The sequence below is a fragment of the Cryptomeria japonica genome, chromosome 9, assembly GCF_030272615.1.
Source record: "Cryptomeria japonica chromosome 9, Sugi_1.0, whole genome shotgun sequence".
NCBI lineage: Eukaryota > Viridiplantae > Streptophyta > Pinopsida > Cupressales > Cupressaceae > Cryptomeria > Cryptomeria japonica.
In genome coordinates, this window is record NC_081413.1 from 124,920,391 (window position 1) to 124,938,839 (window position 18,449).

The window sequence follows — 18,449 nt, forward strand, 5'->3', positions numbered from 1 at the left end:
TGTATACACATAGAGAGTGTGTATACACTATTACATAGAACACCAATGCTAAGTGATTAAAAATCAAAATTCCATATCATGGAAATATTAAAAAAATACAAAAATGTTAAAGGTTAGTGTAAAATTGCTAGAAAGATAATGCAAACCTTAAAACACACACACACACACACACACACACACACACACACACACACACACACACACACACACACACACCACTAATGGGTGTTCCTATGTCATTCGATTTGTTGGTTCACTATAAGAAATAAAATTTTGTTTAAACTAATTAAAATAAATCATTAATTGTGCACATGCCATAATAGGCGTGCATGAACCACAATGTAGTGCAGTTGTGTCACTCCATGGAGTTATTGAACCTTAAGTGTAAGTTTAGGGTTTAAGGCTTCACTGAATGTAGATGTGTCAGGACAAAGTATGAATGTGCCAAAACATAGAGTATATTCATCATCACGTAGAGTACATACATCAAGCTAGTAAATGTCAAATGTATGTGAAAATATACAAATACTCAAAACACACTTTGCAAATATGGAAATTAGATCGTGACATGGCCCCACGAGACATGCCAACATATAGAACAAAACAATAACAAATAATGCATAAACAAATATTCCTATTCTATACCTAGTCACACCTTTGATTGAACTAGGTAAGTTAAAATAAATGATAAAAAAAAGGAACAAATTTCTTGTTAGAAAAAAACTTGTTAACCAAATGATGAGCTCAATGTTCGAGTAATTAGATAATTTCCCAATGTCCTCAAGCTATGTAGCTCAAATTTTAGGAGATTTTTTACAATATTAATGAGTTTTGTGCACTTAAACTTGAGTTAGATTTGACATCATTGTTACCTGATTACTTCTCCTTCATTGTGGACTTTCTAGAGAAATTTAGGTTGTATGGACGAGAATGAAAAAGAGTGCATATTTATGATTTTATCGAAGCTTCAGGGCCCTTTTCAAGTCTTTGCTTCTACATTTTATTCTACTATTGATGCTTTGGGTGCAACCTTCGCTCTTCTTTCACTTGAGGTGTTTTGTGAATGCTTGATCTAAGAATAGGCCAAGTTGATACAACTTGATTCACTTTTTGGTTCTAGATCGTAGGCTTTGGTTGCATAATCATATATGAGGAAACAAAACAAGAAACATAGGCATGTAGATTCACAGTCTAACCATGTAGCTACAGATTCTCATGCACATGATTTAGAATCTTCTTCCTCTTCCAAGAGGTCTTCATCCAAGAAGAACAAGCCAAAGTATGCATATTTCACCAAAATAGGACATGATGAGCATCGTTGTTATGGAAAGGAGATAGATGAGCTAAAAGATCTTCTCTGGATGAATAATATTCAACTGCCTTCATTTAGTTCATCCTCTTCTACCACTTCAGGACCTACACAATCTAGCTTAGCTTCTATGACATGTGGAGAAGACAAGATGAAAGGCCATTCTCTCTTTAAATAAATATGATTTATTGGAGGAACAAATATTATGTGTTTATTTAATTTATTGGAGAATGTTGGAAGAATGATTAATTCAATTAAATAAATATGATTTATTTGATCAAGGTGAGAACTTTAGAAGGAAAAATGGATTTAATTAATTAAATGAAGGCAATTTATTTATTCAATGTTAGATGAATGGTTAGACTTGTTAATTAATTAATCACATTTATTTAATTAACATTAGAAGAACAGATGAATAGATTGATCAAATAAATAACATTTATTTAATTAATGTTGGGAGTATATTTGTATGGTACATGATCTTCGGATAATAAAATTATGGGATTACATTTTAGGTGTTTGCAATTAGAACATTTCATGACTATAAAACGAGTGTCACGTTTTACAAGCTTGTCACCCAAAAATGTCAATTCAACATTTGTGCCTTACTAGATCAAGCAACCTTTTGCATTGATTTTTACTTTTGAGGAGCCTTTTTTATAAGAGAATACACATGCTAGAGAGCTTATCGAGATGGAAAGAAAAATTCCTTAAGCTTAATCTAGACTAAACTAATTATATGCATACAAATAAGCACATATTAACTTAGATTAAATGATTATGGTTTGTGGGCTCATGTACTTTGAAAGTAAATGTTGTGGAAATAAATGTAATAAATATGGACACTTATTTCATTGACCAAATAATATATACTATTGGTGAAGATTTTATAATTTAACTATTTTTGCGTAGAAAATGTATTTTATTTGTTAGTAAAGTGCCTCAAATTCTACATTGAATTTGTGCTATGTCTGAGATCAATTCTATAAGATTTGGCTATGGAGATAGCTACCCAAGATCTAGAGGCCTATTGGAAAGCACAAGATACTCAGAAGATCAATATGAAAAATATTAAACTTTATTCCTATTAAATAATGCAAACAAAATAAACGTACAATCTATGAGATACCCTTAGTTATATAGACCAAGGTGAGATATGACAAGTGTCTTAATCTTATGACATGCAACATAAAGTGATAAATATCCTATGTGTACGCTAAGTAATCTTAAATGATAATCTATGTGAAAGAGACCTAATGGTGGAACTAGTTAGGTAATACCCTCATTAACACCAGCAAAGTCAACATTTATATATTTGTCCTCTACATCCAAATCTAATCTTATGCAATGCACATTTTAGTTTTGTTGCTTGTTTGGTTGACCTTCACTTAATCTACTCTAATATTTGATATTTAGTGGTTTTCAAAAATGGGCCACCATCATATCATAAGGAGGTGTTCTCCTTGATCTTAACTCTCAATATTATGTGTGAAATATCAAAGACAATTAAAACCTCTTTGTTAGTAAAGTGTCTTAAATCTTAAGATAAGTCTGTGCTATCTTCCATATCATAAGGCCCTAACATCATCAGGGATGAGACAAAGATAATGTCCAAGGTGACTTTAGTGGAATAGATACACCTCATTCCTCGATTCTTAGTTGAAGCTTTTGGACATAGGCTTACGTTCTTGTATTGGTTAGCTAAATAATTCTATGGGTTTGATATAAAACCCTCAAACACAAACATTTAGTTGTAAATTTATCTTTTGTGTTCAAATATGACCTTGCACAATGTACACTTTTGCTTTCTTGCTCATCTAATTGGCTTTTAGTTTCTTTACTTTCTTCTAATATTTGATTAGTGGTGATATTTGAAAATTGGAAGGGTTGTTATTGTGTGAGATGTATTTTCTTAGGTCAATTCGTTAAAATGCGTAAAATATAATAAATAAAAAGTAAGCGCCTTACAATGATGTTTGTAGATCTTTACTTTGTTTAGTGCACTAACAATGTTACACTATTGATTGCTCCTTTAATGCTCCAAATTAAGAAATGACTTTGTGAATTCCATATATGTTTTTGATATTAAAGAGCAGTAAAAAGGGGGTGTTGTCCCTATTACAGCCATAGCCAAACGACGTCAAGAACAAAACAACAACATGATACACCCAAATCAACTAGTTAAGCAACAATTCATAAGCAATAATAAACCACCAACTAAAAGGAAAAAACCATAGTCCAACAACAAAACATCTAACAAAAGACATACTGTAACTAACCAAATTGTTCAACATGGGAGCCAAGCCCAAAAACATAAATAACAGGTGTAGACACCTAAAATTGTCTTGTCTAATTAAATAAATATTATTTATTTAATTATTTTATCCTAAGTCTTCTATTAATTAAATAAATTTTTATTTATTTGATTAATTTATTCATCTTTTTCTAAGCCTTTCCTCATTTAAATAAATATTTTTATTTATTTAAATTGTCCTTTTTCCAAATTAAATAAATATTTTATTTATTTAATTATCCCCTTTCCTCTATTAAATAAATAAATTATTTAATTAATTCATTAGTCTTTTCTACCCATGACACATGTCATTCATCTCTCAATTATTCTCTTACCTACCCCCTTTATCATTTAATTATTTCCTCTACCTACCCTTTAATCCTAGTCGACCATTTATCTTTACACCTCTCAATCTTATCCCTCCATTTCCTAAAGTGTCTTATATATAAGAGGACGCCCTCTTCCTTATCAACCCCAATCACCTAATTGCCAAATCCCATATGCAATCAAGCCTTCTTGCGATCAAGCTATCAACCACAACCCGTTCTTTGTTGAGCTCTTGTGCACACATAAAATCTGAGAGCAAATATATCAAACACGATCAATGGAGACTAGAATAAATGGAGATTGAAACCCTATTAGACATGTGAATGATATATCTTGTTTTGTTATTTTGTTTATTTGCATGGTCTTAGGTATCTTCATTTGTGTATGGTGGATGCTTTTCATTGTTAGGCTAAGGTTTTGTGGTTGATCCTTGTTAGTCTTTCAATATTGTTGTTTTCACTATCCATTTTTATCGTATACAACAGAAAGTAGTAAACTAAAAGTAAACCCTAAAAAGATGCATGACCAGAATATTTAACACCACAACCCACTTGATAAAACACATTGTTCCAGTCTTCCTTTAGGAACTTGTAGAGTTCTTTGTGAGTGCCTTTCTCTTCAATTGTCTCGCCTAGAATCTTTTCCTACATAAGACATAGGGAGGTCGCATAACTGTGCATCACTCGAAGACTAAACTTGGAGATGTTGCCCATCTTCTTTTCAAGGTCGAGAATCTTAGTCTTCATCATCTGCAATTCAATTTCCATTGCCTTCGACTCCTTGCTTGCGATTTGACAATATGTGCAGCTACCTCTGCCAACAATCACCTTAAGATCCTCCTCTTCCATTTTGAATTCATTAGTTGGGTTCACATGCTCAGCCCACATGCCATCAGAAGCATGGGTGGAGCTATTGTTAACTAGTTTCTCAGGGTTATCTTCCAAATCATCCTCACCACCTTCCACATTTTCCTCCTTGTCCTTCTCCTCATTTCCCTTTCCTTGTTCCTCCTCATTGTCTTCCAAATCATAATCAACTAATTTTAATTTTGTACCTTTACCAATGCTACGGGAGGCTAGCCTGTTAGACCTTTGTCTACCCTCATTCTTATCGCTACTCTCCCTCATCTCATCCTCCTCCTTGCTCGACTCTTCCGGAATGGTGATTCTTTTATGATGGCCAATACTTTTGTCTTTCCTCTTACTGGCAGAAGGCTTTTTGATCCTTTGATGCACATAGCTTTGTAATAACCACCGAGGTTGGGGGAGTTTTAGGAGAATTTAGGAGAATCGATAATTGCAGCCCCAAGGTGATGAATACACCGCTTTTTATTAGAGCCAGGAGTGTCTATTATGGTAGCAAGAGGGGGGGCTCGAAATTGGGGTTTCCAACACCATTATGTTTGTAGGTGGACACAGAGCCAGATGGAAGGAATAAAGCCTATAGATAAGACCCTGGTGCAAGGGCACGTGTTTTTTGCCCTGTTGTTTGGTGGGATCGACTTCCTTAACAGAATGCCCCAAGGAATGTAACAAATAGAACAAGAAGGAAATGAGGTCAAGGTTTCTAAAATGGTTTAGAAGCGACATGTGATAGGAAAAATAAACTTTAAAATGACCCTCCAAAGTAAAGTTCATGATCATCAAACATCCCTGTTTCCACAGGTCCATATGTTAAATGAATGATAATAAACACCTTCAAATACTTGCATATAAAATCAAAGTTTGTAAAACATGTACTTATTGATTTAGACTACAAAACAAAGGGATAAAATCATCAAAAGTTAAATTGAATTGAAAAAAGACAAGGTCAAGTCCATAGCTACAAGGCAAACAATTATATCCAAAGTGTACAATGACTATATCTAGGTAGGCCTATAAACAAGTGTAATAAGTGTGGACAAGACCACATGCATATAAGAATAAAGTAAAGGAGGGGCTAAATATGGAAAATATGTACATGTAAAGATAGATAAAGGCTAGGGAAACGGGCCCAACTTGATAAGTTGCATGACATCTACTTACATCCTCACATTTTCTCAAAATAGACACCAACTTAAATGAAAAATGACAAGAATAAAAAAAAATTCACCATTAGCTACAATTTACAACAAACCAAACATAAATATAATAAAAAATATATATTTAAACTTTTTAACATTCTTCAACAATTCTTCATAAATAGAAATACTGATCAATTTAAAAAAGACAACTTATTATTTCTAATTGAATACAACTGGATTACATAAATCTCAACATCTTTACTTTTAAAAAGCCAAAAGAATTAATTTTTTTTAAGAGCTTTGAGACGTTCAAAACCTGAACTCCCTCGGCAGTTTCAATGGCTCACGCCCCGAGGATGTGTGTACACGTGGCGGCCATCAGTTGACACATAGCGCATAAAGTACCAATAATACACTATTTTCAAGCTAATTGGTGCCACGTAGGCACATACATACAACCCTAAAAACAGGGTCCCCGAGGAGACGGACTTCTGGGGCCCACCATTGGTACGAAGACGTCACTGTCAGAGCCTGAGCTTTCGTCTTTTTCTCATCAAATGGATGGCGGGACCCACACGCCACGTCATTTCACCGTTCCCGCGCGGCTCTGGTTCTCCGCCAACGACTTGTTTTGATTTTTTTACGGCCCCCATTTTACTTCATCTCGGTATCACATTTTTTTATGGAGGCAGGGAAGGAAACTCAGGTTTATTTATGGGCCGCAAGTCATGTGGTTTTCTTCGGTGTAAGGTACTCTGGACAGATAGATTGTACTTTGGGAAGATAAGTGAGCAGGGAATTGTTTCTTTCTTTCTGGTACGGTTTGCTTCTGAGATTATGTTTTTGTTTTTTTTTGTTTCCACGCCTTGTGGTTTGATGATCGGATTGTGTGGAAACTTGCGATTGCGTTAGTGTATGGAAATTTGTGATTGGTTTAGTGTATGGAAGTTTGCGATTGCGATGCGTGAGACTCTAGTTTTTGGGGGGTTTGAAGTTTTTTGATTTTGTTGCGCTTTGATTATGTTATTGACGGGGAAATGCTGTTCAGGCGGTGAGTTATACAGGGAATGTCGATTTTGGATGAAAGTTTGGAAGGTGCTAGAATATTTATCGTAATTCAGTTTCTTGTTGTTTTTCGTTTCTGTTTGAGCCGAATTACTGAAAATGCCTGCCGGCCGTCCGACCTTTATATGATTTTGAATGATGGAATTGTGTAGTTTGTGGTCAAAATTGAAATTTACAGGGTTCGGGGAATTTGTGGTGCTTGTTAGACGTCGATGGCTCGAAACATTCTGGCGTTTCGCCAGGCTTGGGGTTGTTGAAGAGTTTTTGGTTGAGGATATATCTGTGCTGTACACGAAGAATGCTTATTTATTTTATTTTCTGTGTGCTATTTATACGGAAAATCTGATTATCTGATACCTTTTGTTTTATCACGGCTGCAATTTTCAGTCTTTGTCTCTACTGTTGTGGATGAGGGTTTAACGGTCGAGAACTAGCGGTGTAGGATAGGTTTGTTTACATAGTTCAGTTCAAGGTTATTTCTAGCTTAGGAACTTCTGTTATGTTTTATTCGGTCTTCGTTGTGGATTAGAGATTCACGATGACAATTTTTGGCTTGAGGGCAAGCTATGTACGTTTAATCCATCATTTTTGGTTTAGTTGTTCAGATGTTTCTTGGGGGCCTGTCTTGAACATCGCGATGCCAATAAATTGGAGAGTATGTAGCTGGACGAGGTTAGGTTTCGGAGCATACTCTAATTATCAGTGAATGAATGGCCATGGCCAACCCCTGGACCACAGATATATCGGGGGTCCATTCTCTGGGTGCCAAATTTACTGAGATGTCTCTAGCGGCCTCAAACCTGCAGCCAAGGATCTGTAACTTGTCTTCGCTTACCGTTTGAACATGGTCTTAAGGCATACTTAATTAATGTATTGATGATTGTAGAATTTGTTGCTTTTAGATTGACAAAGTACAGAAGATGGTAGAAGTAGAGTATTGGGAATTCTAAAATAGTAATGATGGATACAGGGGATAAAGAAATTAAAAAAATACAGAAAATTGTAAAAGATAAAATTAAAACATACAAGTAATGAATAATTACGGAAACGGAGATGAAGATGGTAGAATCTGGCAGTATCTGTTTTCAGGACACTGACTTTAGAATTTAAGGATGTAAAGTTAGATGGAATAAGCAGGCAGATTTGTGACTTGGTTAAAGATGAGTAACAGATAAATTCTATCCCATGAATTATTTGTGGATATCTGTGCTTTTTCTTCGTCTTTTATTTTATTGTGCTTGATATTGTTGGTTGTCTTGGTATGTTCTTGCATTAGTTTTTGAGGAATCCATAACTGTAATTTGTTTGATAAGGATGACACAGGAAATAGGACATCATACCCTTGTCCTGGGTTATTTATTATTTAGTAGTAAGAGATGTAATTGCTATCAAATTAGTCATAGTTAAACTTAAAGAGGACATTTTCAAATCATACAGTTGATGCAAAAATCCAAATTTTTTACTCTAGTCAAAAGGTCTTATGCTTATCAAATCTAATGCACTAAAAGTACTTAAACTATCGTTGAGTCTGGAGATATAAGAACAAGAGAACAGAGCAACAATAATAATACAGGCAGATATTTAGATATGATGAGTGGGTTTAAGGCTTATAATCATTAGCGCTTTCTTAATCATCCTTCAAATTTTCATCATAAGGTGTATGTACTTTGCTGTCTTTGCCCTGATCATAGTTTGAAAACAGGAACTGGCACACCTTTTAGGGACCTTGGGGGCATCATTAGCTCCATTATATGGGTCACTTGCTGCCCATAGATAAGAAAATTCAATTCTATTTGCTGTAGGTTTGTTTCCATGTTGTGCTTTATTGTTTATACCTATCTCATATTTGAGCTATTTGTTAATTGTTAAAACATTTGAATGAGCTACAAGAAATTTTGGTATTAGTCAGTGAAACCTGCCCTCGTCTTTATCCGACATCTTCTGGTGACTGTATTTATATATAATATAGCTATACCCTTATTTATTTACGCATTTTATCTTATTTGAAATGGTGCACTGATATCTGCATCCATACCCATACTTCTCCAGGTGAGTATGTAATGAAGGCCTGCCTTCAACTGAACTCTAAACAGCTGAAGTCCACCCAATTGCTGCTCATATATATCCAAGTAGCAAATCTGGTTGTAATGGTGCTGAGTTGCCAGCTGCTGTTCCAAAGTGCGCTTGAGTATGGCTGTACCCTTATTTATTTACTCATGTAATCTTATTTGAAATGGTGCTCTGATATCTGCGTCATGCCCACACTTCTCCAGGTGAGCATGCTATGAAGGTCTGCCTTCAACTGAACTCTAAACAGCTGAAGTCCACCCAATTGCTGCTCATAAATATTCAAGTAGAAAATCTGGTTGTTATGGTGCTGAGTTGCCTGCTGCTACTCCAAAGCTCGCTTGAGTTTATTACATTAATTTAAAGATTTTGTATTTCTTTATTGCCTGTGAGTGAAGTAATCTTTGTTCTCTAGATTGGCACAATCAGAATCTATAAAATTAAAATATAGGAAACTCAAGCAGGTTGAGAGCTTTGCAGGTCTGAAATCTCAGTTTCATTTTTTGAATTTCCACTTCTGCATGGCTAAGTGATAGACATCTGTCCTATAGTTTATATTTATAGAGCCTGTTTTGAAAATCATTTCTAAGCTCTAAAATTTGTTCACATGTGAGTTTATGCTCTACAGAAAATTAGTGAATTAAATATCAACTTTTTTTGAAGATTGAATTTTCTCTTAATAATATTCTTCAAATTGACATCAATGAGATTTCTCTCTGATGACGGGATGCTCATAATCATTTGAAAATCCCCATGAAATTTAATATGTTCGATAACTGATAGCACACCTTTTTTGATCGTTTCCTTTTAATCATTTGAGAATCCCCTTAAAATTTTATATGGTTGAACTTGAAATTAGATGGCATGTCTTTTTGCATTCTTTGGACATTTGTAAATTTATACATTGCTTGCACTTAATTTATTTTAGTTGCCGTGCAAAGGCAATGTTACCAACACTTACTGGGTCAATGACACATCTGCAAATGCTGCTGCCTATGTGTTCTCTTGGCAAATCCATGAATTAATATTTTTTTGCACTAGTAAATTCGTTTTGTAGGTCGACTTTTGACTTAGGTGTCTTTACCAAGGGCATGTCATCTGTAAAGTTACCTAGGACTTCTATCTCTCATTTTCATTGTGGTATGGCATATAAAAGCCTGACGATTTACCACTAAAACTCATCCCACCCATCAACTCATGAATCAGGATCATTATTAATATATATTGTGTTTTCACATTATATTTGTAGAAGCTGCTATTTTTAACCACAGACACCTACTTGCAAGAATGGTGAGGAGGACAATATAATTGTCAAGCATGTTTTCAAGAGTCTTTCCAATCCTTTTTATGTTTCTTGTGACAATTTTTGGCATATTACCTTTCTGTTGATATTATGCTAGTTCTGCAAATTAATTCAGGATCCTAATGAAACAGAGGTTCTACATTAATTTGATTTGATCTGTTGTTTTTGTAAAGTTTCTTTAATCTTTTCATGACCTCCCTTTATCACAGTTTGACATTTTGTTAAGTAGTATTTACTATTTTCTTAAAGTAGATTATCCTGCTTTTTTGGAAATTTGCTGACAGGCATAGTTCTCTTGCATTAGATGCATAAAATCTCTCTCTCTCTCTCTCTCTCTCTCTCTCTCTATTTTTGTTCTCTATTGCTGGTGCTGACTTGGATGCTGTACATCGATATTGTATGGGGCCTAAAACAGGACTGACCCATGGCCCTGTAACAAAGACATGATCAATAATGTGCTATAAATGCTTTATTTGAACTTAAGAGACTGAACCCTTAAGCACTCTTGGGAATCATGTAAACAAATTTTATGTATGGGCTTAAACATTATAAATACTGTTAATATTGGTTGCAATTCTTGATTTGTTAGAATGTAAATTGAAATTGAAGATACCAAGATTGTTAGCCTTGTTGTAAACAAAATCATATATGAAGTAATGGCTGTGTGCTGCCTCTAGTCATATCACTGTTTATAGAGACATCAAATGGTTAAACTTGATTGATTTGAAAAGTAGTCGCCTATTGATGTGAGCAAGGTTATTTATCCTTATAATTTATAAATATGACTAAGAACTTTATAGCTTTGTTGTCTATTTGATGAGGTTACTTTTTTGTGTTTTAGCCTTCTGTACCTTATTGTAAGCTGCTTTTGTTTTGGAAGTTAATTTTTTTGTTGTTTCTTCCTGTTACTTATTCTTTTGGTGTTTGTGTGTGCAGATTTTAATAACTTAGCATATTGCGTACACTGTAAGAGAAATAAGGTGGGGAATTGGCTGAGCATTAAGTATGTCAGGGAAAGAAAACATCAAACCTATGATCCCCCAACAGCCCCAAGCATTGGAGCCAATGCCCTTCACAATGATCAAGCAAGAAAAGAATCCTGCCGTGCAGAATTATAGTGTTTTATACAATGTGAAGATTGAAACTGAAGATGATGCTACGCATTCCAAATGGCATGATTTACCCATGGAGCTCCTTGTGCGCATTCTTGTGCTTGCGGATGACCGCTCTATCATTGTTGCCTCGGGTGTATGCACTGGCTGGAGAGATGCAATCTGTGTTGGTGTTCAAGATCTTTCACTTTCATGGTGAGAATTTGATGTTTACTTTTTTATAGTAACCAAGCCAATTAAAATTGATACTATCTTTTTCACTGTTGAGGGAATTTACAGTACTGGGGCCATGGAAGGTCCCCTCACCAAGGAAAAAAGCAATCATAATAGTTGATAAAATAAATTAGAAGGATCTCTAAGTATGATTGAACAATTTAGCTTGAGTACAAGAATAGATATGGTGGTCTAAATGATTAACAAGAAACAAGAGAAGTAATGCCTCTTAAGGGTTTTGAAATTATCCTCTTCAAACAAGCTGTCTGATTGAGAAAGATATGCTTCTTCTGATTATGACAGTGTACTTAAATTTTGTTTCTCTATGCTGAGGTCATGAACAATACTCCATTTTGTCTATTATTAGATTCTATTCCATACCCCTTCCATGTGTTCCACGAGTTATATCCCTTTTTAATCCACATAATGGAAAATATCAGATATCCTCTGTAGCAGTTCTGGAAACGAGGTGGTGATTATGTTTCATGCCCATGTGACTGCCTTGGACATTTTTTAATAAATGATGCCAGCTACTTGGGTTAAGCTACCTACAGTTTTGCAAATTTACTTTGTTTCTTACCCAAGGTGGCCTTTTTTTGGCTTTTTGTAGTTTTGTGGTTGCTATATACTGATACGTGAGCAGTGGTAGTGAATCTTAACATTTCAGCATCAATTTTTTTGGTATGATTGAACATCATTCTATGGCATTTTAGCTCTCTGAGGCATCATTAGCAGGCAGTTTTATGGCTTGCTGTGTTAGTATGGACCTTAATGTCTTTAAAGGTCATTCCTTGTAGTAAAGTTGTCATTTTTGTAAATCCTGCTGGACTCCTTACATTTTTCCATAAATTAGGACCTCAAGATTGGTGTCTTGATCTTCACCAGGTTAAAATAATTGTGCAAAGGTGCATTTGTAAATTCAGCTAGTGGTGTTTGTCCTTCGCTAATATGTTGAAATGCCATTCTTGGAATATATATTTATTAATATGTTGAAATGTCATTCTTGGAATATATATTTATTATTAATGGTGTGTGAATAATATAACCAGAATATCATTTTGTTGTCTTTCAAGCTGTTTGTTTGCCTCCAGTTTACGTTAAAAGTCTTTACATTAAATTTTGCTCTTCAAATTGTAATTATAGTGGACGTTACAAATTATAATCACCTGAAGCTAACGTCTATCATCTACAGATTAAATGTTGGCTTAACTTAAAGAGGGAGATTCTAGTTGATTTTTCCTAAAGAGCTTTTCTTTTTTCACCAAAGGTTTTTCTATTGAAATGTCCTCATAGTAGGTCTTCTGTGCACCATATATAATTTTTTCAGTCTATTCCTACTCAAAAGGTGTTAAGTGGGGGTTCATCACGAGTGTTTTTATGTCAAGTGCAGTGACTATATCTTTTTGCAATGTAGGTGTAAGCGGAACATGAGCAACTTGGTCCTGTCAGCTATTCCTAGGTTCAACTGTTTGCAATTTCTTAATTTACGGCAGAATCAACCCCAACTCAATGAACAAGCAGTAGAAATAGTTGCAAAGCATTGCCATGATTTACGTGCTATAGATCTTTCAAACAGCACACAACTGACAGATAAATCTCTAGAGGCATTGGCACGTGGTTGTAAACTACTAGAAAAGCTCAACATAAGTGGATGTTCTGGAGTCAGCGATCATGCACTTATCTTTCTATCAGAGCAGTGCAACAAATTGAGGCATCTAAATTTGTGTGGCTGCGTTAGAGCTGCATCTGACAGAGCTTTACTGGTAGGTCTATTAGCAAGTGTGGCAGAATTTATTTGTTTCTTGGAAATCAAAGGGTTCTGTAATGGAATTTTTCGACTTTCAAGATGGTATGGGAAGCAAGTTTATTCTTCATTACTAATTTAGTAGGTCAATTAGGATCAATTGTAATCCAAAAACTCCAACTTGTGTTTGGTATCTAACATTTGCATATGATTCCCAGGCACTGGCTCATAATTGCTGCCACTTGCAATCTTTGAATCTGGGTTGGTGTGAGAGGGTTACTGATGTTGGTGTTACAGGATTGGCACAATGTTGCCCTGAGTTAAGAGCTCTGGACCTGTGTGGTTGTGTGTTAATAACAGGTATAAAAATGAAAGTTAACATATGTACTGCAAAAACTTTCGTTTTCGTTCAATTTAATAACAGAACATGAAATTTGTGCTCATTTATTTATTTATTTTTACATGGTGCAGATCAAAGTGTTATTGCATTGGCTGGAAATTGCCATGACTTAAGATCATTGGGACTGTATTACTGCCAAAACATCACAGATACTGCCATGTACTCACTAGTAAATAATGGTATATATAGATCAGTGAAACCAAATCCCAAACACAAGAGTGGCAATAATAAATTCAACACTGAGCCAGTATATCAGGCAATTGTAGCCCAGGGCTCTCCAAGATGTGGGCTTGGTGGTAGTGCAGGCAGTTGCAGCAGTAATGATCGCACTGCAGCTACAAGTCGTGATTACATGGAATCTGTTTTGAATGACCAAGAAGAACATGGTCTAGGGCATTTAAACATTAGCCAGTGTACATCATTATCTGCACCAGCAGTTCAAGCTGTCTGTAATACTTTCCCAGCATTGCACACTTGTGTAGATAGGCGTTCTCTCATCATAAGTGGTTGTCTAAACCTCACTTCTGTGCATTGTGTGTGTGCTGTCGAAGCCAGCAGAGGACGCAGAAATAAAGCTGCATCTTCTATTGCAGGGATTCTAAATGCAAGAGCAGTACGGTGAAGTTTGCATGTTTGAAGGCCATTTGAAAAGTGAAGGAAATCAAATTTCTTTTTGCTTGTATGTAGATTATCAGATGTGTTGCATGTTGATAAATGGTATAGTTAAGTCTTCTTTTGTTACTGGACTTCATAGCTTTGTAGAAATGTTACATTATGTGACTTATGTTCTGTGAAAATGAATGTGCTGAAATCACCTGGATTTCTAGTTCATGAAGTCCAAATACACTTGATCAAAGCAATACGGACTGTCCAAAACAATTGTAGATGCTTTATATTTATGCTATATTAAAGATAGTGTAATAGATATACTCATTTGTAGGTTTTGATCTATCCATTTCTGTGGTGGAAGTAATTAAATTCAGACAGTTGGAAATGTCTATAGTTGTCGCATTTTATTTGTCAACTATATTACATGATTTTGTAACTGAATTGTTTTTTTGTGGCTATTTGACAAACTTTTTATGAGTTCTTTAATCTACTATATTGTCTATTTGGTTTGTTTAAGATTTTTCTGAGCAATAAACTGTCATGTGTTATGTTCTGATCATAAAAACAGTGGACATTGTCAATGGGTCTTTGGTCTGCTGGTGAAGTTAAATGGTTCTTAATCTACTATGGATCAAGTCGAGTCTTATCTGAGTGCAAGGCTTCAACATCGTAAGGGATTGAATCCTAGATCGTGTTTTGGATGAATTTGACAGAATGGATACACTTCAGTCTTTGGCTCTTACCCAAAAAGATTTTGTGCTGGCACAGTGGATAAATTTAAAAAAAAAACAGTATACATCATTTTTCATGAACGCTTACAATGCAGTTAATTTTTATTTGGTAATAATGAATTTAGTTCTTATAATTATGCATATTTATTTAGTAATTATGCATCAGAAAAACATAACATAATTTATGTCAAAAAGAATTAAAGTTGATGTTCCTTTGGACTTCTCATTCATATAAAATTGGTGGGAGGGAGTGGAATTATTAATTACTAAATTACTCCAAATGTTTTGTCAAACAGGTGAAACCGTTAATCAAGGAAAACATAATTTAGGTGGGTATTTTGTTGTTGTCGGTACGGCTACGCTTTCAATTTGCCTGGGGTTCGGCGCCAGTTAAGTATGGGAACGCTCTTTTAATTGAGAAAAAAAACAACACCATAGGCTAACGCTTAATTTGGGTCAGCTGGAATAATATTTAGCTGTCAGAAGACTCGTGTGAAATCGCTCACATTTTGTGCGACTTTTGGGTTCAAAGCGAAAACGTGCTTAGTTGAGACGATTTGCGTGTTGAGTTGAGTCTGCGCGGATTACTCGTTGAGCTTGACCGAGTCAGAGAAAAACCTATAAAAAGTTGCTGACTCTTTGTAAAAAACTCTCCAAAAGTCCTTAAAATGAATGCATAATTTAATGGTTTAAGGGGCACATGACAACTTGATGATCAGAATAGATTTACGAGTTTTTTAAATTTTTATTTTTTTGTCTAATTATAGCTGAGATATTATTGGGTTTCACATATATAAGTTAAAATTCTGGAGGGCTGAGTCAAGTTTTCTTTTGGATAGTTTAGTGAAGTTTTCTTTTGGATAGTTTAGTCAAGTTTTTTAATGACATATTCAAGTCTTAAAAAGGTTGCTTGAGTAAAAGGTTTGTGAAGTTTAACATTATTGCCTTTTTTTTGGTGCTGAGTTTCAGATATAAGTTAAAATTTTGGACGGCTGAGTCAAGTTTTCTTTTGGACAGTTGAGTCTAGTTTTCTTTTGGACAGTTGAGTCAAGTTTTTCAACCATGACATTATTGAGTTAAAAGGTTTGTGAGGTTTGACATTATTGGTTTTTTTTTGTTTACAAAGTTTATAGTGATATTTCTGAGTCTCAGTAAGTTTTCTTTTAGACGGCTGAGTCAAGTTTTCTTTTGGACAGCTGTCATACTTGTTTGTCATATGAAAATTTATGACAATAGTTATTTGAATGGCTTTTATTTGACATTTTAAGTAAAATATAAATTGTAAAATATACATTTGATTTATGATTCTTTATATAGGAGTTATGTTCAAATATTTTTATTGAATTTATCAATTTTACATATTAAATATGTTTTTTTTTAAAAATAAAGTGATACAAATAAAATAACTAAATATAATTATTATAAGTTATTATTTTTTAAAATATGAATCATAGTTCTAAAAAATGTCAATGGATAATAAATTATTATATAACATAAGCCTTTAAATATTTTTAATTTGTTATAACAAATTTCTAAATTCATATAAAAAAAATTTAGACAAACTTGTTAATTTAAAAAATAAAATTAAATCAACTAAGTTTTCAAGATTTATATCAGAAACTATTGTAAAATTCCATATTAAAATTATTTTAAAAATTAGAACCAATTATATTCTTTTTTAAAGATATTTTGAATTAATTGTATTTTTATAATAAATATTATAAAATGAAATATATTAATATTTTAAATTAGAATATTATATTGTATATCTATAACAAATTTTTACAATTTACTAATAACTTAAAGTGTCAATAGCAGTTTTGTATAGATATAACAACTAGGGTTCATCACCAAATTTAGGCGCACATAGTTAGGTTTTGGAAAAAGCGACAATTTGAAGTGTGAAAAATCTCCACTAGTCAAGCAAAAAACCAAAGTAAATTATAAGAAAATAAAAATGCCATTTTGGTAGAAAAACACACAAAACGACACTTTTGACAAACACCAAAATGTCATTGGTAAACAAGTAAATTAAAAAGTAATAATATGGTTTATAAAAGAGCACCTTGGGTGCATGCCAACCAATCAAATTGGTACTTGAACGTTCTAAATGAAAGCATTGTGTTTACTATAAATATGATGGTGACCATTCCCATACATTGCATTATATGTTTATTATTCATTGGTAAAGGGAAAGGAATGATTTAAAACTAAAGTCTTAGCTTGTGGTTAAATTTGAAATGAAAGATTTTGGTGCAACAAAACATATTATTGTAATGGAAATTAGAAGAGATGGAGTGAACAAAAAACTATGGCTAGGCTAGAGTAGTGAATTCAGTTTTATAGAGATTTAAAATGCATGATTGTAGACCATTTTGTGTTCTTTTTACATGAGTAGAGTATCTTACTAAAGTGCAGTTGGAAGTTTGATGTATGTTATGGTCTGTACTAGACCAAATATTATTCAAGTAGTTAGATTTATTTCTAGATATATGTCTAGTACTAGAAGAGTTTATTGGGATGCAGTTAAAAGATTCTTTAGATATTTGAAGGGTACCTCAGAGTATTCTTTGTGTTATCATGGTAATTGGATAGGAGATGAGATCTCCCTTGATAGTCATGATTATGTGGATTAATACTGGGTAGGTAATGTTGATAGCAAAAGATCTACCAATGCTTATGTGTTTATTTTATTTAGTGGTGCAATCATTTGTGAAGAAGTTGAAAAAATACAACTTCAGAGATCTCAAGAGCACTTGCAAGCAAAATACCTGTCACAAGAGAAGATTGGAGACAAAAACACAATAATGGCTTTCAAGAAAAAGATTATCATTCAGAGAGGGAATATAATAGAAAAATACAATACAATCATTATAAAAGGAGAATATGAAACCCTAAAGATGTGCAACTCTAGAGAAACCCTAAAGGAATACCTACCATATTATTAAATGTCTAAGTTTAGCTTAAGTGTAGAGTATAATAGACTAATAATTAAATAAATAATTATTAGCTAATACAAGATAACTCTAACACCCCCCCTTAAGATGAACTTAGGGAGTAGCTAAAAAACTAAATGCATGAAGCAAAAAAAAATGCAACTACATGAGAAGGCAAAAAATTTGGGTCCCGACAACAAGGCCTGATGAGGCACCCAATCACAACCAAATCTCTATGAATTGGAGAAATAGAGAAAACCACGTGGGAAAATAACTCTACTCCAAAAAGAGATGGAAAAGCAAGTGAAGGACTGAAGAAGCCTCCAAACAAGAATGTT

The 18,449-nt window shown here is 33.9% G+C and overlaps 1 protein-coding gene across 6 annotated transcripts; it reads left to right on the forward strand.

Moving 5' to 3' along the window:
• The first annotated feature begins 6,523 nt into the window (after nt 1-6,523).
• LOC131047067 (F-box protein SKP2A) lies at nt 6,524-14,833 on the forward strand. Of its 6 annotated transcripts, XM_059210940.1 has the most exons (6): nt 6,524-6,747; nt 9,046-9,184; nt 11,303-11,673; nt 13,106-13,454; nt 13,654-13,795; nt 13,907-14,833. In XM_059210940.1, exons 3-6 carry the CDS (start codon nt 11,372-11,374, stop codon nt 14,455-14,457), a joined length of 1,344 nt encoding a protein of 447 aa, XP_059066923.1. In that variant the 5' UTR covers nt 6,524-6,747; nt 9,046-9,184; nt 11,303-11,371; the 3' UTR covers nt 14,458-14,833. The 6 variants fall into 6 exon arrangements, with proteins under 6 accessions (XP_059066923.1, XP_057836872.2, XP_057836875.2 ...); XM_057980889.2 differs by lacking the exon at nt 9,046-9,184; XM_057980892.2 differs by lacking the exon at nt 9,046-9,184 and having other exon boundaries at nt 6,525-6,681.
• Nucleotides 14,834-18,449: the final 3,616 nt, after the last annotated feature.